Source organism: Cebus imitator, unplaced genomic scaffold (assembly GCF_001604975.1).
Source record: "Cebus imitator isolate Cc_AM_T3 unplaced genomic scaffold, Cebus_imitator-1.0 Scaffold200, whole genome shotgun sequence".
Classification (NCBI taxonomy): Eukaryota; Metazoa; Chordata; class Mammalia; order Primates; family Cebidae; genus Cebus; species Cebus imitator.
Genome location: NW_016107515.1, coordinates 3,317,969 through 3,343,877, shown reverse-complemented (window position 1 = coordinate 3,343,877; position 25,909 = coordinate 3,317,969). Strand labels below are relative to the sequence as shown.

The 25,909-nt window shown below is 41.2% G+C and overlaps 1 protein-coding gene and 1 non-coding gene across 4 annotated transcripts in view; one reads left to right on the top strand and one right to left on the bottom strand.

Moving 5' to 3' along the window:
• The window catches only part of DOCK2 (dedicator of cytokinesis 2), a 445,079-nt gene that overhangs the window by 124,289 nt on the left and 294,881 nt on the right, over positions 1-25,909 (top strand). For all 3 annotated transcript variants that reach the window (XM_017547721.2, XM_037745432.1, XM_017547720.2), the window contains 2 exons: positions 692-762; positions 3,503-3,609. In XM_017547721.2, coding sequence (XP_017403210.1) covers positions 692-762; positions 3,503-3,609 — 178 coding nt within the window. The remainder of the gene's footprint in view (positions 1-691; positions 763-3,502; positions 3,610-25,909) is intronic.
• LOC119474003 lies at positions 3,183-3,289 on the bottom strand. The gene has a single exon (XR_005203285.1). It is a non-coding gene; the product is annotated as a U6 spliceosomal RNA (small nuclear RNA).

The window sequence follows — 25,909 nt, the reverse complement described above, 5'->3', positions numbered from 1 at the left end:
CTATCTGCTGAAACTGTAGTCTGCCCTGCTTTTTATCAAGTGGTGTTGCTAGGGGGTGAGTGTGGCTCTTACCTCTGATACATCAGTTAACTTGAAGACAGGAAGCAATCTACCACAATGCTCAGCTTTCCCAACCCATCTAGTGGACCAAAACATGCCCACTATTATTCAGAAAGTGGCTAGGGAGAGGAAATATGAATAACTTGCCACCAGCAAAGCAATTCAACGACACCACCTTCCATTAATAAGTCACCATTTACTGAGCACTAAAATATGCCTCGTGCTCTGTTGGATGCCTCACATATATTTTTAATCTTTACAGTTCTGCAGAATACATATAACTTTCTCTATTTCACAGATATGTATATATCTAAGAGGTTAAATGTTTGGTCCAAAGCCGCATGGATAATAAGGTTCGGAAACAGAATTTGCAGATCTATAGAACTACAAGGTCTGTGGTCATTCTACTATATGTTACTGCCTCCTTGAAGACAGAAGTTGTGACTTCACTTTTGTATACAAAGAAGTTCATGCTTACGTTTTGATGCACATACAGAGGCTTGCATCAATATCCTAATGTCCAGGATGTGGAATCATTCTCCCCTGATCTGTGTCATGCTGCAAATTACCGTCTTTGCCAGCACAGACTTGTTGATGTGAGCATCACTCATATATTTTACATTCCACTTAGGTGGCGGCTTTGAAATACATCCCATCTGTCCTGCATGATGTAGAAACGGTCTTTGATGCAAAGTTACTCAGGTGAGAGCTTATGTTGTACTTTCTTGGGCTCTATTGGCAAGCCAGGGATTCAGAGTGGGAGGTGGGCTCTTAGGGGGAGCTTCAGATGGGCACTCAGCTAGGGGTGGGGAGGACATGTGGCAGGGGACCTTTTCAAGGCTTCCAGTATGGGATTTTTACCTTTTGGTTTTCTTGTGCCAGACTGGTGAAAACCAACTGTGTAATAAGCATCCCTCTTTAATGATATGAAATGTAATCATATTGGTTAAAAAATTGATGTTTGGGGTAAATGTCTCCATTTCACCTGGGCCTGAAGGTTATTTTGGGTTCCACTCTTTGCCCTGTAGGCCCCACAGTTGCAAACAGAGAACAGCCTAAGCACACCTAAAGAGATAATGGAGATGGCTCCCTTTTGCCTTCTCCCTCTTAACTCCATTTGGCTCGTAGATAAACACATTATTTTAATGTTATGCTGTTGGAATAGGGGCTTCTCAATCAAATATATCTTTTTCTTTTTAAAAAATTTATTATAGTTTCCAGATAACAGATTTTAAAGACTTTTTTATTAAAATACTTATAGATTTAGAAAAGAGTTTCAAAGATTACATACAGAGTTCTCATGTGCCCCTCACCCAGCTTCCCCTAATGTTAATGTTTATATAACTATGGTACATTTATAAAAACTGAGAAATTAACCTGGGTACAGTTCTCTTAACTGCACTCTGGACTTTATTCAGATATCACCAGTTTATTTGTGGATGTCCTTTTTCTGTTCATATGGGAGACTTTTGCTAGCTACTCCTTTTGCTCATCCTTCGGATCCTCAAGCTAAATGTTATCTTTTTGGAGAAGCCACCTCTCAATATTGTAAATAAATTAAAAATTTCCCCCAGCCCTTGTGCCATTATTCTCTGACACAGTTCCCTATTTATTTCTTTCACTGCATTCATCACTGTTTATTGATTTGTTAGCTTCTGTGTCATTTGATGAACTCTATTGGAGTGTAAGTTCCATGCCCACTGGGACCTGGTCTGTTCCCCTTGTATCCCCATTTCTCTGTACTTTGCCTGACTCATATTAAGTAGATGTTTAATAAGTCCTTGAAAGAATGAATGAATACAATAAGCTTATTTTGGAAAGCCGACAAGGACTATCATTTTGTTTCAGGGTATTTTGATTCTCACCCTTTTTGGAAAGAACCGTCTCCCTTTTGATGTCCCAAACTGCTTCTAATCCACAATTTTTCATAGTTTTTCAAAAAAATTAGAGACCTTTTTGATTTTAAGACTTACCATAAAGGATTATCAAGCATAAAACATTTGTAAGTAAAATGGTATGGTAATAAAGTCAGAACCTTGTTTTGAACTCTTGTTTCTTTAACTTCCTAGCGGCATAACCTTGGGAAAGTTAGTTAGCCCTTCTAAATCTGAGCTTTCCAACTTATAAAATTGGGATAAGTATTGGGTATAGCTTTTTAAAAAATATTTATTTATTTTACTTTAGGTGCATACTATATCCTGACATTTCTTCCCATGTTATCCCTCCCCACACTCCCCTCCCTCCCCACTCCCCGCCCCCTACTCTCTCTCCCCTACCCCCACAACTGCCCCCCAGTGTGTGATGTTCCTCTCCCTGAGTCCATGTGTTCTCGTTGTTCAACACCCACCTATGAGTGAGAACATGTGGTGTTTGGCTTTCTGTGCTTGTGTCAGTTTGCTGAGAATGATGGTTTCCAGATTCATCCAAGTCCCTACAAAGGACACAAACTCATCATTTTTTATGGCTGCGTAGTATTCCATGGTGTATATGTACCACATTTTCTTTGTCCAGTCTATCATTGATGGGCATTTGGATTGGTTCCAGGTCTTTGCTATTGCGCACAGGGCTGCAATAAACATACGTGTGCATGTGTCTTTATAGTAGAATGATTTATAGTTCTTCGGCTATATACCCTGTAATGGGATTGCTGGGTCAAATGGAATTTCTATTTCTAGATCCTTGAGGAATCGCCACACTGCCTTCCACAATGGTTGAACTAATTTACACTCCCACCAACTGTGTAAGAGTGTTCCTATTTCTCCACATCCTCTTCAGCATCTGTTGTCTCCAGATTTTTTAATGATCATCATTCTAACTGGTGTGAGATGATATCTCAGTGTGGTTTTGATTTGCATTTCTCTAATGACCAGTGATGATGAGCATTTTTTCATGTTTGTTGGCTTCATATATGTCTTCTTTTGAAAAGTTTCTGTTCATATCCTTCACCCACTTTTGAATGGGGTTGTTTTTTTTCTTTTAGAGTTATGAGGTCTACATGGCATAATTAATGCAAAATGCAAAGTGTGTGCTTGATACACAGCAACTAATCAGGGCTATTGGTATTATTTTCAATTTTTTTTTCTTTTTTCTTTTTTAAAATTAAAAAAATAGTTTTTTTTAAAAAAAATATGGAATGCTTCACAAATTTGCATGTCATCAGTGCACACAGGCCATGCTAATCTTCTCTGTATTGTTCCAATTTTAATATATGTGCTGCCGAAGCAAGCACTATTTTCAGATTTTTACATATCTTTTAATGCTGCTAATATTCCATACCAAGAACAACTTGTACATTTTTACTAAAGGCTTACCTTGCACTTGATGCTCTGCCAGGACTTGGGGGTATCTCAGGGCTAGAGATCCAGGGATGAACTGTAAGTGCTATGAGGTGGGAGACATTGGTCTACTTTGCTCTACTAGCTTCTATTTTTCCTGCCCACAGCCAACTCCTGTATGAATTCTACACCTGCATCCCTCCTGTGAAACTCCAGAAGCAGAAAGTACAGTCTATGAATGAGATAGTCCAGAGCAACCTCTTTAAAAAGCCAGGTGAGTACACAGCATCGTTGCTGGGGTGGGGTAAGGGGCCATTAAGCCTCACATCTTTTTTTGGGACGCTTGGCAGGAGAGGACAACCTGTCTGGTGACATCTCTTTTCTAACAACTCCTTTGGTCTGCATAAATGCAAAAAGTAGAAAGTAGCTGACAACTTAGATATCAGAATCTAAATTGATTTCAGTAAAGCTGAGGTTGCATTGTTTATTTCTCTTGAGAAAGTTTAATGAGGTTTTTGTTTTTTTTTCCCTGTATGGTTTATTATTACTATCTTAAACTCGAGGGTAAATGGATGAAGTTCCTTTTAGTAGAAAGAGCCTTTCACGGGGAAGTTCTCAAAATTTCGAGTGTGTAAGAATAAACTAGAGAGCCTATTAAAATGCTAATTCCTGAGACCCAGCTCAAAGAGTCTGATTGAATCAGAATTAGCATTTTTTAAAAGTTTTTTAAAAAATGTAAATTATTTTAGAATAGGTAATGCATTTACATGGATCAAAATGCAAAGGTATGAAAGGGTACCATGTGGAAAGGCTCCCTCCAGACCCTGTGCATGGCTACTCCCAGTCCCCTCTCCAGTGGCAAAAGCCATATCCAGTTCCTTGTGTTTGCTTCTAGGAACACTCTGTGGATGTGCAATCAATTATATATATGCTATGTACTCTTTCATTATCATGCAAATGGTAGCATAGTATGTAACTGCTCTGCACTTAGCCTTTCTTCACTTAATGATATATATTTTTGGGAGATCATGGAATGACAGTGGTTTTGCACAGAAGTTATGGTCAGAGCTTCTGCTTACCCTAAACTGGTCACCACTGGACCCCACAGGCAAGAAACTTAAAGTTCCCTATTTTCAAGGTCAGTTAACTAGATTTCCATAGCTCCTCTAGATTTGATCAGGCAGGATTCGGAAGCTCATATTCATCCTCTACCTCATCTCTAGTAATGCTCTGCATGTTTGGATCTGCAAAATGGATCATGCCTTTTGCTCTATGTAAAAGAATGGCCTGTTTAGAAACTCTGCATTTCTTCACTCCTATCTGTAGGGTGAAGAAGTGGCTTTTCAGGGTCAGTACTTTTTTTCTGTACCCTAAGACCAAACCTTCCCAATTTTCAACTTCTGTATCCACACTGATGTCAATAATAAAATGAGAAGCAAACTGTGCAAGAAACAAAAGGTCTTAGAATTCAGAGGATCAGCCATCACCCAACTGGAATTTATTCAGGGAACGAAGCCTGAATATTTATGCAAATTGCCTGGTAATCATAGAAATATTCAGGAACCACTTCACTGTAAAGATGTTTTTTCCAATGCCTGGTTAACATGGTGCATCCAGAATTGCTGTCTGTATCCTATCCCTGGAGTTAAGGGTAGGAGGAGGATGTGGGGATGAAAAGTGTTCTTGTGATTTTAATATTCATGTGTGTGGTTTCCTGACCCTTTAGACAGAAGTGTGACAACAGATTAATCCAATAAATATGCAGTTTGTTTGAGCAAGGTGGTTTGTGTGAGGTTATGGAGACTAATTCTGGGAATTGCCCTCCTTGTGTTATTGTGCCTTTTTTAAAGTGAGACTTCCATGGTTTTAAAGTTCTGACTTCTACCTCCAAATAAATAGTCCTCATACCAAAAGCATTGAAATATGTCTGTCCCTTCCTGCCCTGGAAGGCCCTCTCAGGATTTCAGGTGGCATCACTGCAAAGACAAATTGAGTCCCATCCTAGGGACTTGACAAGGACGACTCTAGCTATGCATATGATGCAGCACAGGCAGCAGGGAGCGGGCTACTTGGCTCTCCTTCATTGTTCAGAGCTGCTGTCATTGCCAGGGGCCTGGCTTGGCATCGAGACCAGATGGAGTGCTAGCACGGGCCTGGGCAGGGCATGTGGTGTCAATTCCAGCCTCATGGAAGTCGGAGTAATTCCTTTACTGCAGCCACATCTCCAGGACTGGAAGGAGGCCTCTGAGGGTTGGCATAATCGCAGGGCAGGCTGGACAGCTGCTGCTTCTTGGTCCTGCTGTGTGTCTGGGTTTCAGATTCAGTAAAAACACTGATTAATATTAACTGACAGAAGGCCTGCCCTGGCATTGTACACAGTTACAAAAGAAATGCAAAATTCTTACCTTTAAATACATACAGAGACTAGAGGTAGGCAAAATGTCCTCTGGGGGCCCATTTCAAAGAGGAGGCAAAGTATAATTAGTGTAGCCATGCTCAGCTCACATGTAAAAGCCGTATGCTCTTACTCATAGCTGAAAGGTAATTCTTCTCCCACGATCTATTTGCTAAGTGAGCCCTCTCACCAAAGTAGTCCCAAAGGGAAACTTCAACTCATCCCCTTACTTAAATCCTCTAGTTCCCAGTGAATAAAATCTGAATTCATTATACTTACTAGGTGGCCATTGCCCTTTGATGAACATCTCTCTTTATACCCTTAAATAAGGTGAGTGTGATTTCCTCTGGCCAAATTTGAGCAGTAATGAAATTCCTCCTGTTATTCTCCCTGTGAAGTGTCCTGTGTCTTGGGGACGTGATTTGCTTTGAGCCTGCACTCATTTAACTGCCAGATGTGCAAATTGCCTGGAGTATTTTCAGTGGCATTTGCTTGTACTCACAGCCTTGAACATTTGTATTGACATCAAGCTGAGGGGCCAGAAGGCTTTTAAGCACTTTCTGAGATTTTGGCAGACTACCCTATTGGCCTGTCTTCAGGAGGATCCTATGGAGAAGGTGGAGAAGGGTTTACTGGTTAAGGGCAGTAGTTCTCGGGGTACGCTACACCTGAGTTTAATTACTGGTTCAGCTCTTTACATGACTATGTGACTATGGGTAATTTTCTAAACCTCTCTGATCCTCAGTAGGCTCATCTGTAAAATGGGAATAAGAACAATAAGGTCTGTCTTAGAGGGTGATCATGTAGGCTAATGAGATGGATGATGCATTTAAAGTACTTGACACAGCGCTGGGCTCAGCATAATGTCTCAGACTAAGCAGTAAATGTTATTATTGGTGTTGTGGTTATTTTTCCTGCTAATCTCAATTTCTGTGCTGACCTTTAATTTCCTTGCAATAAGGGAGTTCCTTAATCTTTGACAGTTGCATGTAACCCTAAGCTACATGATTTTCCTCAGGGTCTGAGAAACACGGGACCTAGTGAATAAAAGGGCCTTGGTTGGTACATGCTTTCCATCCTGACTTTGAATGTTTTTTTTTTTTTTTTTTTTTTTTTTTTTTTTTTTTTTTTTTTTTTTGCTATTTTTATTTCCCTAGAGTGTTTTTCTAAAGGGCCCATGTTATGTAGGCCTAGAAGTAGAGGTCAAGGTGAAATGTTTGTGATTTCTCACTTCATTGTTTATCTTACTGCAGGCACCAACATAATTACATAGTTTTGGACACTTGGTAGCCATCCGTTCTGATGATTTACCCTTCAGGCCTCTTTTAAAACACACACACATACACACGCGCACGCACACACACACACACACACAGACACACACACCTCTTTATGGAGGCAATTAGCCTCAACTTTGATTTGACCTGTGCTATTGAGTAAATTACTTAATCCTTGCAAGTCTTTATTTCCTCATCTGTAAAATGGGAATAGCCACAGAATGGGTCTCTGTGTGTTGCTGGTGCATCAGTGGCACATATGGCTGGTTAGCCTGGGAATTGCAGGAGTAGTCACCCCAGCCAGATTCCCACATGGAATGGCTTGTCCCGTGTGAAGGACTTCCGGCTTCAGTGAGAGGAGAACCGAGAAACCTACAAACACTAATTTGCTGTCTTCTCCAGCTCAAGCTCAGACTTGCCTGGAGGTGATGACAGGAGAAAGGATGCACAGATACACCCAGAGAAAGCTCCGAGGGGAGTCTAGGAGAAAAGCAAACCCTCTGTGCCTTTGAAACAGATTTGTCCCTACGAGAACCTCATCTCCAAGTAATGTATCTTTTTAGTCTGATGCTAATCAGAGGCACCATCTGGTTCAGTGTAAACTGCTTTAGGATCCACATTGCTTGCGATTTCTCTTCAAGTTTCCAAAACAAACAGAGAGAGAGAGAGAGAGAGACACACACACACACACACACACACACACACACACACACACACACACACCCCTGACAGAGATTTGGAATCTCAATGTTTATTTTCAGCTGCTGGGTTTTTTCATTGGGTACCTTATCGAGAAGCTGTTGTTTGAGCAAAGCACCCAGTTTCCCTTATATCAAAGCATAGCTTCCTTCTTCCCTCTCATCTGTTGCCCACAGTATCTGGAGCTGCTGGGTCCTCGATTTGCAGTGTACAGGTGGCTCGGCAATGGTTAGGGGAAAGAGGGATGGAAATAATTGTGCCTGTATCTTTTCTATCATTATGTCATTGCAGCACTGGGCTGGGAATAAACAATCGGCTGACTCTAGCAGTTACTACATTTTTTTTTTCCTTTCAACTTTTAGGTTCAGGGGGTACATATGCAGGTTTGTTACATGAACTAATTTCATGTCAGAGGTTTCATGTGCAGATAATTTTGTCACCCAGGTAATAAACGTAGTACCCAATAGGCAGTTTTTTGATCCTTACCCTCCTCCTACCCTCCACCCTCAAGGAGGCCCCCCAGTGTTTATTGTTCCCTTCTTTGCATCCATGTGGACTCAGTGTTTAGCTCTCATTTATGCCTGAGAGCATGCAGCATTTGATTTTCTGCTCCTGTGTTAGTTTGCTTAGAATAATGGCTTCATCCATTATGGATGGAATCCACTGATTCCAGCTTCATCGGTGTTGCTGCAAAGTATATGATTTTAATCTCTTTTATGGCTGCATAGTATTCCATCATGTATATGTACCACATTTTCTTTATCCAGTCCACTATCATCAGTGTACATTTACGTTGATTCCATGTCTTTGCTATTGTGAATAAAGCTGTGATTACACGTTTATGCATGTTTATGTCTTTATAGTAGAACAATTTATCTTCCTTTGGGTATATCCCCAGTAATGGGATTCCTGGGTTGAGTGGTAGTTCTAAGTTCTCTGAGAAATCTCGAAACTGTTTTTCCTGATGGCTGAACTAATTTACATTCCTTCCAGCAGTGTTTATGCATCCCCTTTTCGCCAAAACCTCACCAGCATCTGTTAATTTTTGACTTACTTATTTATTTATTTTTTTGAGACTGAGTTGTGCTCTTGTCGCTCAGGATGGAGTGCAATGGTGTGATCTCTGCTTGCTATAACCCCTGCCTTCTGGGTTCAAGCAATTCTTCTACCTCAGCCTCCCAAGTAGCTGGGACTACAGGCGTGTACCACCATGTCTGGCTAACTCTTGCATTTTTGGTGGAGACAGGGTTTCACCATGCTGGCCAGGCTGGTCTCAAACTCCTGACCTCAAATTATCTACCTGCCTCAGCCTCCCAAAGTGCTAGAATTACAGGCATGAGCCACTGCACCTGGCCAATTTCTGACTTTTTAATAATAGCCATTTTAACTGGTGTGACAGGGTATCTCATTATGGTTTTGATTTGCATATCTGTATTGACTAGTGACACTGAGCATTTCTTCATATGCTTGTTGGTCACATGTATGTCTTCTTTTAAGAAGTATCTGTTCATGTCCTTTGCCCACTTTTTAATGGAGTTGTTTTTGCTTGTTAATTTGTTTAAGTTCATTACGGCATCTGGATATTAGACCTTTGTGAGATGCATCATTTATAAATACTTTCTTCCATTCTGTAGGTAGCCTACTCTGTTGATAGTTGCTTTTGTTTTTTAGTTTAATTAGGCCCCACTTGTCAATTTTTGATTTTATTTTAGCGGTTATTACTTTAGTGATCTTATGTAACATCTCGGAGCCTCGAGTTCCATATCTGAAAAAATGTGAAATTAGAATAAGAGACCTTTGATTCAGGATATTCTTATTTCAGATCCTGGCTTGATTGCATACTAGCTGTGTTTCTTTGAGCAAGCAACCTCTTTGAGCTGTGGCTTCTCTGGATACAGAAATGTGAAAACTTATGAAAAACAACTAGCAGAGTGCCGGAGACAAAGTTGCTGCTTATTAAAATACATCTGTTATATCTATTGCATAACAGTACTAACCATAACGATAGTAATGACATCAACCACAACTTAAAGGGAGAGACTTAACATTTATCAAATGCTGGCTCTATATTAGCGTAAATATATATTAAGTTTTTACAAAAACTCCAGTGGCCTAGAAAGTTATGTAATTTTCATTCCAATGAGACCAAATATTACACAATGTATTAGTGTATTAATATTTTGGACTATGTGATGATAGGGTTACAAATTAATCTCCAAATCTCAGTGGTTTGATAATGGAAAGGTTTATTTATGTCTCTCCTTTGCAAAGTCTGATGAAGGTCATATGCCTTTTGTCCCTCTTGAAGCTGTGCCAGCTGGTGCGTGTGGCCTCGTAGCAGGGAAGATAAGAAGGGAGGTAAAGAGCACAGAGGCTCTTAATGTCCTTGGGCAGGTGACACCTGCCAGTCCCACCCACAGTCCATTAGCCAGAACACATCTCATGTGCTAACGCCAGAGAATCTGGGATGTAAACAAAGCACATGCACTATTTGATGAGCGCTGTCTCTGCGGCTCACAGGTAGTAAGTGCTAACGTTGATTCTGAGTACAAGTCATTTGAATAACAGAACCCATCTTTTTCTCACTATGCTATGCTTTATTCTTATAAGGACTAAAAAGGAGAAAATGGTGGTGTATTGACCTGGTAATTCTTCCTTCTCCATGTGAGAACAAATGCCTCGCCATCCCTCCTGAAGGATTTTGTTTACTTCCATTCCTCCTTCCCAACCCCTGTTCCAAATGCCAGGCTATATATGAGCTCTGACAGATGTGCATAGGGGCCCTTGCCTGGGAAGGGGATGAGGCTCTTGCTGCCAGTGGTTGCTGTGTCGCTTGTGGCTTCTTAGGGCACAGTTTCCCTGCAGCAAGCCAGGATGTTAGCAGGCTATCCAAGACTTGAGATGTTGACATGAGGCTTTGCTTCTGAGACTGTTCAGAAGGAAAAGACAGTTAGGAAAACAAAGCCTCTATCTCTCAGGATGTGCTCTAGCCTCATAGTGGGGCTGTCATCTCTCCTTGCACGTTACATGCCCTTGCAAAATTCAGTTCATTGCATGTATTCCTGGAATACCTTCTACTGCCTCCTATTCCTTACCCCAAGCCCCAGCCATGCTCAACAGGCAACCCCTACTCATCCTTCTAAGAACAAAAGTAGACCTCAAGCCTGCAGTATGTCCTCCCTGATGTCTCAGGAATTTCGGCTCAATTCTGTTCAACACTTACTCAGTCCCTGGGGAGGCAATGTGCTTACAACTGTGGCAAGTTTGCAGACTTCTGCACCATGACCTCTGTGCAAAGGAAACGAAGCTGCTTCTTTTTGTTTGTTTTTAATCTAATTCAGTCCTCTTTTTGAGTTTCTACTTTGTGCTGTGGCAACTTAAAATTTTCAGTACATATCTATGGCTCTAGATTTAACCAGTCTTTCTGACTCAAAACAGTGCCCTCTCTCCCAGGGACTCAAATAGGAGGGGGAAGAAAGGCACACGTTTTGACTTTTCCCTCAGTTTATCTAAAATGACTTCCAGTGGGACTTTAGCCCCATAGGGGATGTTGGTACACACACATCTTGTGGCTTTGGGTCTCAACGCCAGGTGAAGGGGCAGCTGACCCTTCCCCTCCATCCTGTCTCCTTCCTTTTCAAGGAGACCATCCTCATCTCTGCCCCTGGGGCTGTAGAAACAGAATGGCTGCCAGGGTACCTGATGAATGCGGAAAGGTGTGAAAGTAGAGGGTTGAATACATTGCAGATATTACCCCAGTTCCCAAAGGGGGCAAAACAACAAGCCTGACCTCAAAGCTTAGATGTCCCTGAGGAGTTTGTTAAAATTGCAGAATCCTGAACCCTACTCCAAAGATTCTGACTCTGAATATCTGGTGAGGGGGCCAGGGATGTGCATGTTGTCAGACCACCAAGGGGCTTTGGATGCAAGTGGCCCTTGACCCCTCTCAAATGGGAGGCCCAGCTCTAGTATCCTGAGGAGGGAAAGGAAATCAGTGCGGGCAGGGACATGGCTCTCCCATTGCAGAGTGCAAACTTGCATCATGACACTTGATATATCATTCTAGCATTCTATGTTTATGTGACTGTCTATACTGATGGAATGAGCTCCTTAAGGATAAGGAAGGGCATAAGTTTCGTTTTATTTATGTTCCACATCTGCACACATGTTTATGTGCCTGGTCTTACCGATACCAGCTCTCAGAGGCTGATCTGTGGACCTTGGTAGTAAAATTCACCATTATTCAATGGTCAGTCTCCCATTAAGTAAAGGAAAGAACAGACCTCTGTTATGCAAGCTGGAGCAGTCCTGGCCATTAATTCAAAATACATTTTATTATTGATCCACATAAGACCTGTTTTTATTTATATAAATATTCTTTATTTTTAAAAACAAATGAAGCATCCATGTACTCACCATGCAAAACAAAAACTAGGAAGTTAACAATCACTTACCTATGACCACATGACTGCCTCTCCCCCACATAAGGTAACCACATTCTTAAGTCTTTTTTTTTGTTTGTTTTTTGAGACAGGGTCTTGCTTTGTCAGCCAGGCTGAAGCACAGTGGCATAGTCATAGCTCATTGTAACCTTGAGAACCTGGACTCAAACAATATTCCTGCTTCAGCTTCTGAGTAGCTAGGACTACAGGCACATGCCACCACATCTGGTGAATATTTTTTAAAAAAATGTGTAGAGATAGGGTCTCCCTATGTTCCCCAGGCTGGTCTCAAACCCCTGGGCTTAAGTGATCCTTCTGCCTTGACCACCCAAAGCCCTGAGATTACAAGCATGAGCCATTGTGTCCAGCCTCTTGAATCTTTTGTTAATCATTCTATTGCTTTCCTTTTCATGCAGTTGTATTGCATTTATATATATTTCTAGTGTTTTAGTTATTTTAACTTTATTAAAAGTGTATTGAACTGTCGATAATTTGAGGGAATTTATTTTTTCACTTAATATTAAACTAAGAACCATCCATATTACTGACTGCTGGAGTTCATTGTTTTGATGACTGTAGAAAATTCCATTGTGTGAATAGGCCATAATTTGTTCATTCATGCTTTCAATTTAAAGCGTTTGGGTTGTTTCAGTGTTTCTTCTATTGTAAGCACTGCTGCTAAGAACGTTCTTGTACAAGTCTCTTGTTGTAAATGTTCAAGAGTCTCCTTTGGGAATAGAACTACTGGTAGATTTGCTTGGCCATAAGCGATCAGAATCTTTAGGAGATAGTGTACACTCTTTCCAACAGTGGTTGTACCAATTTACATACCCACCGGCAATGCAGAAGTCGTCCTGTGTAGCCACAGTCTCCTCAACACTGGATATTGCCCCACTTCGTAATCCTTGCCACTAAAATCGGCTTAGACTGTGTCATCACTGTTATGAGTTGCATTTCCTTTATCACCAATAATACTGAAAATCTTTTCTTCTCTTTCTTTGCCACTTGTGTTTTGTTTTTTTGATATATTTGTGGTCATGTCTTTTGTCTATTTTTCTATCAGATTGGTTTTATTTTTCTTAGTGATCTATAGGATATTTAATATATTCTTTCTACTTATCTTTTGCTGATTTAATGTATCATGAATAACTTCTCCCAGTTTATACCTTGTCTTTTTATTTAAGACGCATTTTCATGAGCAAAAGTTCTTAATTTTAATACAATCAAACCAATCATTTTATTAGTCAAATTTTTGTGTGTGCCTTAAGAAATCTTTCTCAATCCCCAAGTCTAAAAGGTGTTCATTATTTTTATTAAGAATTCTGTAATTTTAGTTTTGATACATAAATCCTGAATCTATCTACAGAGTTTATGTTTTATATATAGTGTGAATGGAAATCTGATTTTGTCTTTCAGTTTTGTTTTTTCCCATCTGACCGCACATCTTTCCCAGCTTCATCTGCCGAACAGTTTCTCCTTTTCCATGCCAGTGTCATTTTGCATTTTCAGTACATTTCTGTTTTCTAGAGGCTGTGGACTGAGTTGCTATAGTCTAGATTCAATCTCTAGTGCTGAGGGCAGGGTTGCTGTAGACTGGATTCAATCTCTGGTCCACAATGTGCAGTCTTCAGTGTTATTGCTCTGAGGATTAGGAAAATGGAATAGCCTCTTCTCCTCCAGACAAGCCCTAAATTAGTCTCCAGTGGGATGTTAGTATCCTGAGAATTATGTGCCAAGTCACAGCACTTACCTTCTCTAGGCTTGTACTTTTTCAGTTATAAAAGAAATAATTTTCCTTATGGTAAGAAATTGCTTGGGCTCATAGAGCTACCTTCTTGTAGTTTCTTTGTGTATCTGATGTAAAAATAGCATTGAACTGAGAGTGTGGAGTCCTGAATCATACTAACAACATCAGCAGTTGCAACAGCAGCTGATATTTATTGACTGCTTGTTAAGCACTGGCACTGTGCTAAACAGTAGGTACATTATTTCATTCAGTGCACAGTTGTGAGATCTTGGGCAAGTCCCTTAACCTCTGTAGAACAATTGTTAATGATGAGCCTGAAGATTTTATAGCATTCCACCAACAATGAAAATCTATGATTTAAAAAAATAATTCTCTGATTCACAGTGATAATAATTCTGAATCTTTTTCACATAGTATAATTTAGTGCCTTAAAAATCCTCCTCTTCCCATTGAAAATTATTATCCCAATATAGTATTGAGAAGCATCGGGATGAATTCCCCAGTATGTCTCAGCATCCTGCCTGAGCTGGGGGTAAGGGATAAGGCCATTTCATAGAACCTTAAATGAATGGAGGGCAATTGCATGATGCATTCAAGGTTACACAGCTGGTCATTAGCAATGCTTCACATGCTGGAGCCAGTTTCATTTCTTCAAGAAAGTGCCATTGATTTTGAGGACAAGCTTTTTCTCATCAGAACATTTAGAGGCATCAAAGATCTTCAAGTGAGGAGCCCATTTTGCCCGTTTCAACTGCAGTGTTACAAAGCCTTAGCCAGCGCCAAAATATCCCTTCCTCACTGGAGATCTGAAAAGGGGCTCTGCCTCACATCCTTTCTTCCCGTTCTGATGTGATGGATTGCAGACTTCATTCTCAGAAAGAAACCTTCAGATCCAGAATCAGAGAAGACAGTGATTTAATGTGCTGCAGAACAATTCCAAGAGAGATTTATGAAAGTGTCTGTTGGGGTTGGGGTGCGCTGAAGTTAAAAAAAACTGGCATACAATCAAGGGAAAAAATTCCCTCTTGAACTTCCAAAAATACTTAGAATAGCAGCTTTCAATGGCAGTCTGAACTACAATTTAATTGGGGGAGAAAAAAATTCCAGATCACTTCTTTAATGGCAATGTAAATACACTCAATAAACTCTTCTGTGAGCGTGTATGTAGTTTACCTCATCAAAAATAGAGAACAACAAAATCACTCTCTTCTCATACCTTTCAATCTACGTTCCATGGGATCCATTTCTAGTTTTGGAATGAGTTGCGTTAATGGAAGCACACATAATTAGGGCATTTATATGAATCTTTGTAAGATTGTACATTTACTCCAAAATGTTGTTTTTACTGTGAAATTGCAATCATGAATGATTTCCATTATGCTGAGGCAGGGTTTTAGAATGTTGATATGATTTGGCTGTGTCCCCACCCAAATCTCATCTTGAATAGGAGCTCCCATAATTCCCATGTGTTGTGGGTGGGCCTGGTGGGAGATAATTGAATTATGGGGGTGTATTCTCCCATACTGTTCTCACAGTAGTGAATAAATCTCATGAAATCTGATGGTTTTATAAGGGGAAACCACTTTCGCTTGGTTCTTATTCCCTCTCGCCTGCTACCACGTAAGACATGCCTTTTGCCTTCTGCCATGATTGTGAGGCTTCCCCAGCCATGTGGAACTGTGAGTCTATTAAACCTCTTTTTCTTTATAAAATACTAAGTCTTGGGTATGTCTTTATCAGCAGTGTGAAAATGGGCTAATACAAGTGTCCTGAGACTTTGATGTTGATCTGTTTAAATTTGATTTTGCTGGGTTATTTTTCCCCAACATCTTCCTAGAATAGAAGGAAATTTCCTTAAAACTATAATAAAGTCGAATTGAAAATTAGCTGCAGAGTCATTTCAGTTCAAGTGATATTTATTAAAAATCTAAAACTGTGGCAGCTCTGTACCGTGGGGACTATTAACAAATATAGTAATAAGTAATATTACCACCATTTATTTAACTATCATTTTGTTCCAGACCCAAAATAAATAACTCGCTTAATTATCATGACATCCCTGTCAAGTGTAGGTATCACTATTCCCGTTTAACAGGTGAGGAAGCTGAGGTTAAGGAGGTTTAAAAACTTTCCAGTAATCACACACCAAGTAACAGCAGAGACCATTCCAATTAGGGTCTGTCTGATTCCCCAGCACACTCCGAAGTGCTGTGCTGGATGACTTCTGAAACAGAAGGATTTCTGTCTCCAGGAGCTTACAACTGGAGAAGGAAAGATTTTCCTAAAGATCTCTTTAAGTTTGAGCTCACACATGCTGGGCAGGTAATATAAATGAGCAAAGGGACAGGGTCATAGTTATTATGAGATTTGCTAAGATAATTGTTCCTTTTCGAATAGATATTCCTATTGTCACCTTCACTTGTGTTTTTACAACACAGATTTTCTACTTGCCTATTAAACATGTGGGAACCTTCTTTACTTCACAAATAAATCTGCTTTCTTTCATTTTCCTCCCTAAAACACAGTACCATCTGGTTAGTCATCCATATCCCCATATTTTTTTTTTTTTTTTTTTTTTTTTTTTTTTTTTTTTTTTTGAGACAGACTCTTGTTCAGTCACCCAGGCTGGAATGTGGTGGTCAGATCTTGGCTCACTGCAGCCTCCATCTCTTGGGTTTGAGTGATTCTCTTGCCTCAGCCTCCTGACTAGCTGGGATTACAAGCATGAGCCACCATACCTGGCCAGTTTTTTGTATTTTTAGTGGAAACGGGGTTTCACCATGTTAACCAAGCTGGTCTCAAACTTCTGATCTCAGGTGATCTGCCTGCCTCGGCCTCCCAAAGTACTGGGATTATGGGTGAGAACCACAGCATCCAGCCATATCCCTATGTTTGATAGAGACAAGTATACAATGAAATATTTCTTTGCTACTAAGGAAGCAAGAGTGACAATAATCAATGAGACCACTCAGCTCTGAGAGGAGAGACTATAGGGACTAGTGAGAACTGGGGCAGAGTCTGTACCATGGGTATAAACAGGATGGCAGTTAGGCAGAGTCATATCAATATGCAGACTCAGTGCTGCTTGATATAGTCTCTCTCTCTCTTTCTCTTTTTTCTTTTTTTTGAGATAAGTCTCCCCAGTGGAGACCTGCTGATTTATTTTTAAATGACATAAAAGATGAACAAAACCTACATATGAACCCAGAATAGCAGTTTCTGGTGCAAATATAATGTTTATAGAGTTAATAAATTTATAAAGTTTTGACAAATTTATTATAAATAGATTTTATAATGAAGTTTTATAGAATTATAAATTTGAGGAGGATGATCCAAGGTGGCTGAATAGGAACAGCTCTGGATTGCAGTTCCCAGTGAAAACGCAGAGGGTGAGTGATCACTGCCATTTCCAATCAAATTTTTGCTGCCCATAGACCAGGGGATTCCTGGGTGGAAAAGCGCCATGAGTTTCCAGCATGGCTGTTTCAGCCGGTGCAGTGGGTCACCACACAAAAACTCACACAAATCTGGTCACCATTTCAACTGGCACTTGGAACACCTGGGAGACAGAGTCACCCATTCAACTGAAAAAGCGGGGGCTGAAACAGGGAGCCCGGTGAACTGGCTCAGCAGGTCCCACCCCCACAAAGACCAGCAATCTGAAATATTCTGGATTGAGAGTTTCATAGAAAGCACAGCTAGACCTGGGATGATCCAGCTCTGTGGGGGGAAGGGCATCTGCCATTGCTGAGGCAGTCCACCACTACCGAGGTAGTCCGCCATTACTGAGGTGGTCCACCATTACAGAGGTAGTCCGCCATTACCGAGGCAGTCCACCATTACAGAGGCAGTTGGCCATTACCGAGGCAGTCCGCCATTACCGAGGCAGTTCTAACTATACCTCTATAAACAAAACCACAGGAAAGCTCACACAGCAGCTGGGCAGAGCCCACAGCAACTCAACAACGCCTCTGCTGGCAGACTCTGACTAGCCTCCCTCCTCACTGGGCAGGGCATCTCTGAAAAAAGGCAGCAGCATGTCAGGAACTTATAAATAAAGCCCCACCTTCCCAGGACAGAGCACCTGGGAAAAACAGGCAGTAATGAGCTCCACCACAGCAGACTTAAACGTAACTGCCCAGCAGCTCTGAACAGAACAATGGAGCTCACAGCTCAGCACTTGAACTCCTATAAGGGACAGACTGTCTCCTCAAGCAGCTCTCCAATCCCTGTATATCCAAAGAGACACCTCATAAAGGAGAGTTCAGGCTGGCACCTGGCGGGTATCCTTCTGGGACAAAGATAACAGAAGAAGAAACTGGCAGCAACCCTCACTGTTCCACAGCCACTGCAGTTGATCCCTAGGCAAGCAGGGTCTGGAGTGGACCTGCAGCTGTCCTAAAGTAGAAGAGCTTGAGTATTAGAAGGAAAACTAAAAAACAGAAAGAAATAACTTCATCATTTACAAAAAGGACATCCACTCAGAGACCCCATCCGAAAATCACCAACTACAAAGACTACAGGTAGATAAATCCACAAAGATGGGAAGAAACCAGCACAAAAAGGATGAAAACACCCAAAACCAGAACACCTGTCCTCCTCCAAGAGATCACAACTCACCAGCAACGGAACAAGGTTGGATGGAGAGTGAGTCTAATGAATTGACAGAAACAGGCTTCAGAAAGTGGGTAATAACAAACTTCTCTGAGCTGAAAGAACATGTTCTAATCCAATGCAAAGAAACTAAGAATCTTGAAAAAAGGTTTGATGAAATGCTAATGAGAATAAACAGCTTAGAAAGGAATATAAATGAATTGATGGAGCTGAAAAACATGAGAACTTTGCAAAGCATACACAAGTTTCAATAGCCAAATCAACCAAGCAGAAGAAAGGATATCAGAGATTAAAGATCAACTCAATGAAATAAAACAAGAAGGCAAGATTAGAGAAAAAAGAGTGAAAAGAAATTAACAAAGCCTTGAGGAAATATGGGATTATGTGAAAAGACCTAATGTATATTTGATAGGTGTATCTGAATGTGATGGAGAGAATGAATCCAAGCTGGAAAACTCTTTTCAGTATATTATCCAGGAGAACTTGCCCAACCTAGCAAGGCAGGCCAACATTCAAGTCCGGGAAATACAGAGAACACCACAAATACATTCCTCAAGAAGAGCAACCCTAAGGCACGTAATCATCAGATTCATCAGGATTGAAATGAAGGAAAAAATGCTAAGGGCAGCCAGAGAGAAAGGTCGGGTTACCCACAAAAGGAAGCCCATCAGACTCACAGTGGATCTTTTACCAGAAACTCTACAAGCCAGAAGAGAGTGGGGGCCAATATTCAACATCCTTAAAGAAAATAACTTTCAGCAGCAAACCACATTGCCATGTGTGTCCCTATGCAGTAATCCTGCATGATCTGCACATGTACCCCAGAACTTAAAGTACAATAAAAAATAAATAAATAAAATTAAAAATAAAGAACTTTGAACCTAGAATTTCATATCCAGCCAAACTAAGCTTCATAAGTGAAGGAGAAATAAAATACTTTACAAACAAGCAATTGTTTGTAATTGTCACCACCAGGCCTGCTTTACAAGAGCTCCTGAAAGAAGCACTAAACATGGAAAGGAACAACCAGAACCAGCCACTCAAAAAACATACCCAATGGTACAGAGCATTGACACAATGAAGAAACTGCGTCAACTAATGGGCAGAATAACCAGGTAGCATCAAAATGGCATGATCAAATTCACACATAACAATATTAAACTTAAATGTAAATGGGCTAAATGCCCCAATCAAAAGACACAGACTGGCAAATTGGATAAAAAGTCAAAACCCATCAGCGTGCTGTATCCAGGAAACCCATCTCACATGTAAGGATACACACAGGCTCAAAATAAAAGGATGGAGGAAGATTTACCAAACAAATGGAGAGAAAAAAAAAAGTTGCAATCCTAGTCTCTGGTAAAATAGACTTTAAACCAACAAACATCAAAAAAGACAAAGAAGGACATTACATAATGGTAAAAGGGTAAATGCAATAAGAAGCTCTGACACTCCTAAATATATATGCACCTAATACAGGTGCATGCAGATACCTAAAGCAAGTTCTTAATGACCTATAAAGAGACTTAGACTCCCACACAATAATAGTGGGAGACTTTAACACTCCATTATTGATATTAGACAGATCAACGAGACAGAAAATTAACAAGGATATTCAGGACTTGAACTCAGATCTGGACCAAGAAAACCTCATAGACATTTACAGAACTCCCCACTCCAACAGACTATACATTCTTTTCAGCATCACATCACACCTACTCTAAAATTGACCACATAATTGGAACATATATATATGTATATATATTAAAGAATTATAAATATGATAACTGATCGGTTATTATGTTTATAAATAACCCTACAAGAGTGACTATTACCAGAATTCAGTGGAAGCAGGGCTCTTGGAACATTGGGTACAGTTTTATGGAGAAGGCCAGGATGTCAGCTGAACATGAAAGGCCAGTATATGTGACAGGGGCCCTCTCTGGACAACAGTCTGTGGGAGATCTTGGAGTGTCTGACCTGTAAGCCCCCTGCTTCTCAACCTCAACAGCACTTGGGATTCTTCCTTGCCTTACAGGCTCCATTGCTAAGGGAGGCCTTGGACCACACCGAGACCTCTACTAGGCATGATTCTGGAGATGTTGGTCCAGAGATGAGAAAAATGGCATTCATTCTTTATGAAAGTTAGGATTATCACAATATTGTGAGTTGATTGTAAGACATTTGGAAATGTATAAAATGTCCATGATGTCATTATTTAGAGGAAAACATTGTTCTTCCTCTCTTTGTATTACATATGTGATATGATTTGTATCATATCATACATATATGGGGCTCACTCTGTGGCCCAGTCTAGAGTACAGTGGTGTGATCATGGCTCACTGCACCCTTGACCTCCTGGGCTGAAGCAATCCTCCCCCCTCAGGCTCCTAAGTACCTGGGAATACAGGAGCACATCCCCATCGCTAGCTAATTTTAAAATATATTTTGTAGAGACAGGGCCTCACTACATTACCCAGGCTGGCCTTGAACTCCTAGCCTCAAGCGATTCTTCCACTTCAGTCTCCCAAAGTGTTGGGATTACAAATGTGAGCCACCACACTTAGCCTGTATCATATATTTTATATATTTGGGATCTTGTTTTACGTGTTCTGTAATCTGATTTCTTTTCTGAGAATTATTAGGAACATTTTCCCATTGTGTTTTTAAGGACTTCACAAGACTTTTCATCAGACACTGGCTGTAGTCAATTAAACGGTTTAGCTCTGTGTCCCCAACCAGATCTCACCTTGAATTATAATAACCCCCACATGTCAAGGGTGAGACCAGGTAAAGATAATCGAATCATGGCAGCAGTTTGATGGCAGCCATGCTTTTCTCGTGATAGTGAGTGAACTCTCATGAGATCTGATAGTTTTATAAGAGGCTTCCCCTTTGCTTAGCACTTGTTCTTACTCTGACCTGCCACCCTGTGAAGAAGGTGCTTGCTTCCCCTTTGCCTTCCACCATTGACTGTAAGTTTCCTGAGGCCTCCTCAGCAATGCAGAACTGTGAGTCAATTAAATCTATTTTCTTTATAAATTACCGAGTCTCAGGTATTTCTTTATAGCAGCATGAAAACGAACTAATACAGTCAATTTCAATATTTTCTTCTTTGAGGACATTTAGCTTTATTTCATTGTATTGTAGAAAAACTTCCTGGATTTCATAGCCTTAATAGACAAATCATTTTCCTGATTGCTCATTATTTGTTTACCATTGGACATGAATCTAACCAAACCTTACCAGTGTTTGTCCAGGTTTTGCCTCTCCCTTCTCCCTCGTTTTCACACACATGTGCGCGCGCGCGCGCACACACACACACACACACACACACACACACACACGATTTTGCTTCCTCCCTGTGTGATAGGCTCAGCATGGAGCAGACTGTGTTGTCCTTGAGTGAAGGAGTTGGAGTGACATGATCCAATTTGGGAGGGACATGTTTTCACAACTCTGCTGTTATCCTTGATGGCAGGGGGTGTGTCTGTATGTGGACGTTCTCTGCAATACCAAGCACTTGAATGCAACCACACTGAGAGCCCTCATTAGCCCTAGGCAGCCAAAGTAGATTTGCTGAGTGTGCCACCATCCAGGCTGGAGAGACTGCCCACACAGAACCAGACGCCACAGTGGAGAGAGGAACCAGTTATCCAAAGGCAAATGAGACTCTAATTACAGCTTTAGCTAAAGAGTGAGAAATTATTTGAGGAGAGACTTCCCATTTCTGGTGTAGGCACAACACAGGACAGTTGTTCAGTACAAGGGACTGGATCAAGTTCTGATTTTGCTATCTTACTTGGGATACTTCACCTCTGGAAGCATCCGATTCTTCATCTGTGAAATGGAAACAATATAGAAGGTTGACCTCACTGGTTTACTGTGAGCCTTGAATGAGATGTTGCTGGTGAGAGGCACAGAGAGGCCTGGTCCTTAGTAAGGACTCATAAACCAAGTTTCAGCATCAATAACTATTGCTAGTGTTACTATTATTTGTAGTCATCCGATAGCACCATAGAACTTACAACTGGAAGTCAGGAGAGCTGGAGTCTCGGCTCTGTAGTTTCCTGTATATTCTAACTTAGAGGATGAATTCATCCCTCCATTGCATTTTCCTCATTTCTCAAATGAGAAGCTTGAATGAAGGGATAAGTGAGCACATATTTCCCCCTGAGGTTTGTGGACCTAAGCTCACTGTAACCAAGGGTTCAGGGTTTGAGTTACTCTGTGCAGCACCACTCAGCTGGTGGGAACCTGGCTCCTCAGTTACTATTTCTGGAGTTCTTACTAACACACAGAAGTACATTGTGCTGAGAACCATATATCATTACCTTCGTGAATCCTCCCATCAACCCTGTCTTACAGGGGCTGTTGTGATCACCTCTTTGCAGGTGCTAAAGTTGAGACTTAGATCGGAAGCTGAGATTTAAACATAGGCTCTTAACATCCATACTAAATGGTCTCTGTCCACAGCGTTCAGTCGTGACTAGTAATATTTTTGGGCTCATAAATGTTTGTCGGGCTGCACTTGAGGCTTTGGAAGAACTGGGATCAAGAGGACACTCGGCAGTGTGCTCATACTGCACTCCTCTCTTTCAGTCAGTCTTTTCAAAATTGTAGACACGAAAGTCAGGAAGGCGACACCTGTCAGACCTTGGGGGGCAGCTCCTGCTACCTCAGCCCTGTCTAACTTTCCTTCTCTGTAAAATGAGACTGATAAACAGTTGCTCTTCCCTACTTGCCTGGTAATTTTGAGTTACACGAAGGATTGTATATGTATTGTGCATTAAAGAATTTGCACACTGGGCATATTGAATGTCTGAGCTGAATAGCAACCAGCTGCCCAGAGACAGTCAAATTCAGCAATTCAGAGAAACCCTGAAGACGCTTCACCTTGGGTCCATAACAAGCAGGCCCACTTCCCTCTGCTTCTTAGAATAGCTCACTGTCTCTGTCTCTGTCGATCTATCAATCTATATATCCAAGAATATTTTGAACAAAAATTATAAGTCTAAAGAAGCATGCGGTATTTGTTTTTCTGTGCCTGGCTTATTTCGCTGAGCATAATGTGAAAAATTGATCTGGCTCTGATGAGGGATGTTGATAGTGGGGGAGGCTGTGTGGTGGGGGTACAGGGGATGTATGGGAACTGTGTACTTTTGACTCAATTTTGCTGTGAACCTAAAGCTGCTCTTTAAACAAGCCTACTTAAAAAAAAAAAATGCAGTACAAACATGGACCTGATCTGCCACCACACCCAATCCATTTTACAGAGGATGCAAAAAAGGCTCTGAAAGAAGTGTCTCTTCTAAGGCTACTGAGTAGAAGAATTAGGATAGAGCCCCTGGTTCGGCTTTTTCTGCCCACATACCAATTCACATACCAATTGTTTGTTAGCACCGGAAGTGTGGCCCTCTCCCTCCCTGACTTAAAGGGTACATGTCAGTGCCTTATGGAGGTGGTTGTAGGGCTTCAGTTTCACTGCCTGTGCCCATGGTGGTGCCTGTGCTCGGGGGACCTTCTCTGCCATTGCTGGCTTTCTGGCATCACTGTGCCTGCGATTGTGAGCCATTGGTGGTGGTGTCCAATGGCTCACATTGGCTCATCACTGGGACAGTGGGATAATTTCCTAGGGTCAGCCCTAGAGGAACTCACAAGATGCTTAGGTGGTGGCTGAGGCTCAAGTGGATTGAGGCTTTCTGCCCCACCAGCTTCTGGTTATGCAGGTCTAACTATCTCCCTATCTGTCTCTGTCTGTCTCTCATTTGTTCTGTCTCCCACCCCACCCCCACATCATCCCATGCAGCCCCTTCTTTAAATCTTCTGCTTTACCCCATCCCTAGAGGAACTCCCTGTTTCCCCTTGTTCTCTTCCTGTGCCTGAACAGCTTGCATTGACCTCACACATCAGCCAGTTCCCATGCAGGCAGTTCTCTACCCAGTCCCCTCATACTCCAGATGTGGTGACCAACTATGGCCCTGTAGAGAGACTGTAGGCTGTAGGAATTCATCCCATTGGATTTGCCCTTCCAGGGAGAGCTCTAACCAATTTTCTTTGTGGGTCACTGAAGAAGTAAGGCACACTTTGCCAAGGTGAGCATTACATTTTCTCAGACCCAGCATCTTCTAATTTAATTTGGGGGTCATATATTTTCCCTTCACCATGGCTTTGGCCTTGATCCTTTTGGATCTAGCAACCCTGGCATTACTGTGCTAAGAGGCATTTGGCTCTTTCCCATCCAGCGTGAGCCCAGTTTGCCCTGGCTGTTGCCACTCTCCCCTAGCTGTAAACTCTGCTCTATGACTGAGGACAGACAGAGTCAGCTTTGATTAGAATTGTAAGTGTTAAGGCTCCCCAACCCAATAAAGGTGTGTGTGTGTGGATGTGTGTGTTTGATGTGTGTGTTTAATGTGTGTTGAGTCATTCTAATATACCTTCTCCTGGTCAGGTTTTAAAGGGTTCCCCAAAATGGATGGGAAAGTTGTCAACTTCTCTTCCCATGGTTGGTTAAAAGAATTTGGCAGCCAGTAAAGTACCTCTGTGCCTTGTATGCTGGCAGCTTCTGGGCAGGTAGAGGGTTTCCTCCTTGTTCATATTTCGTTTATCAGAAGCCAAACAAATACACTGAGAATCCATGTATTTGGGATCTCAGGGGCCTCTCCTCCTTCTCATGCCTCTCTAAGATTTTCCTTGTACTTACACAACACCGGCTGCCTGACTTCAGGTAAAGAGTATGTGTGTTCCCTCTATATTCCCAGTAACTGAACTGGGATAGGTGTTTGAAGGTCAAAGGACCAGCTGCCTCCATTGAAAGAAGGTAGTCTTGTCTATTGAAGAAAACACTGCACACTAGGTTTTCACTTAATGTCATCCACAGGTTCTTGAGAACTGTGACTTTAAGTGAAATGATGTATACCAAAACCAATGTTGCCATAGGCTAATTGATATAAACAAGAGTTAGGTTCCTAACTTAAAATAATGACTTACTTGTAAATAAAGACAAAAACACTCTAATATTAAACATTAAAATAAATGTGAGCTATACATACATTTAAGAATAATAAAAACAAGTAATATCATGATTTACCTGCTTATTCCAGTTCTGGGTCCTGGTGGCTGGAGCCCATGCTGACATCTCAGGGTGCCAGGAGGAAGCCAGCCTTGGAAAGGATGCCATCTTATCACAAGGTGCACTCACACACTCCTATGTTCACTCACACTGCGGCAGTGTAGACATGCTAAATGAACCTGATGCACATGTCTTTGGGAGGTGGGAGGAAATTGGAGTACCTGGAGAAAATCAACATAGAAATGGGGAAAATGTGCAAACTCCACAGACAGTGGCTCCAGCTGGGAATTTATTTTTTTTCCCATCAAGGTTATAACAAAACGACATT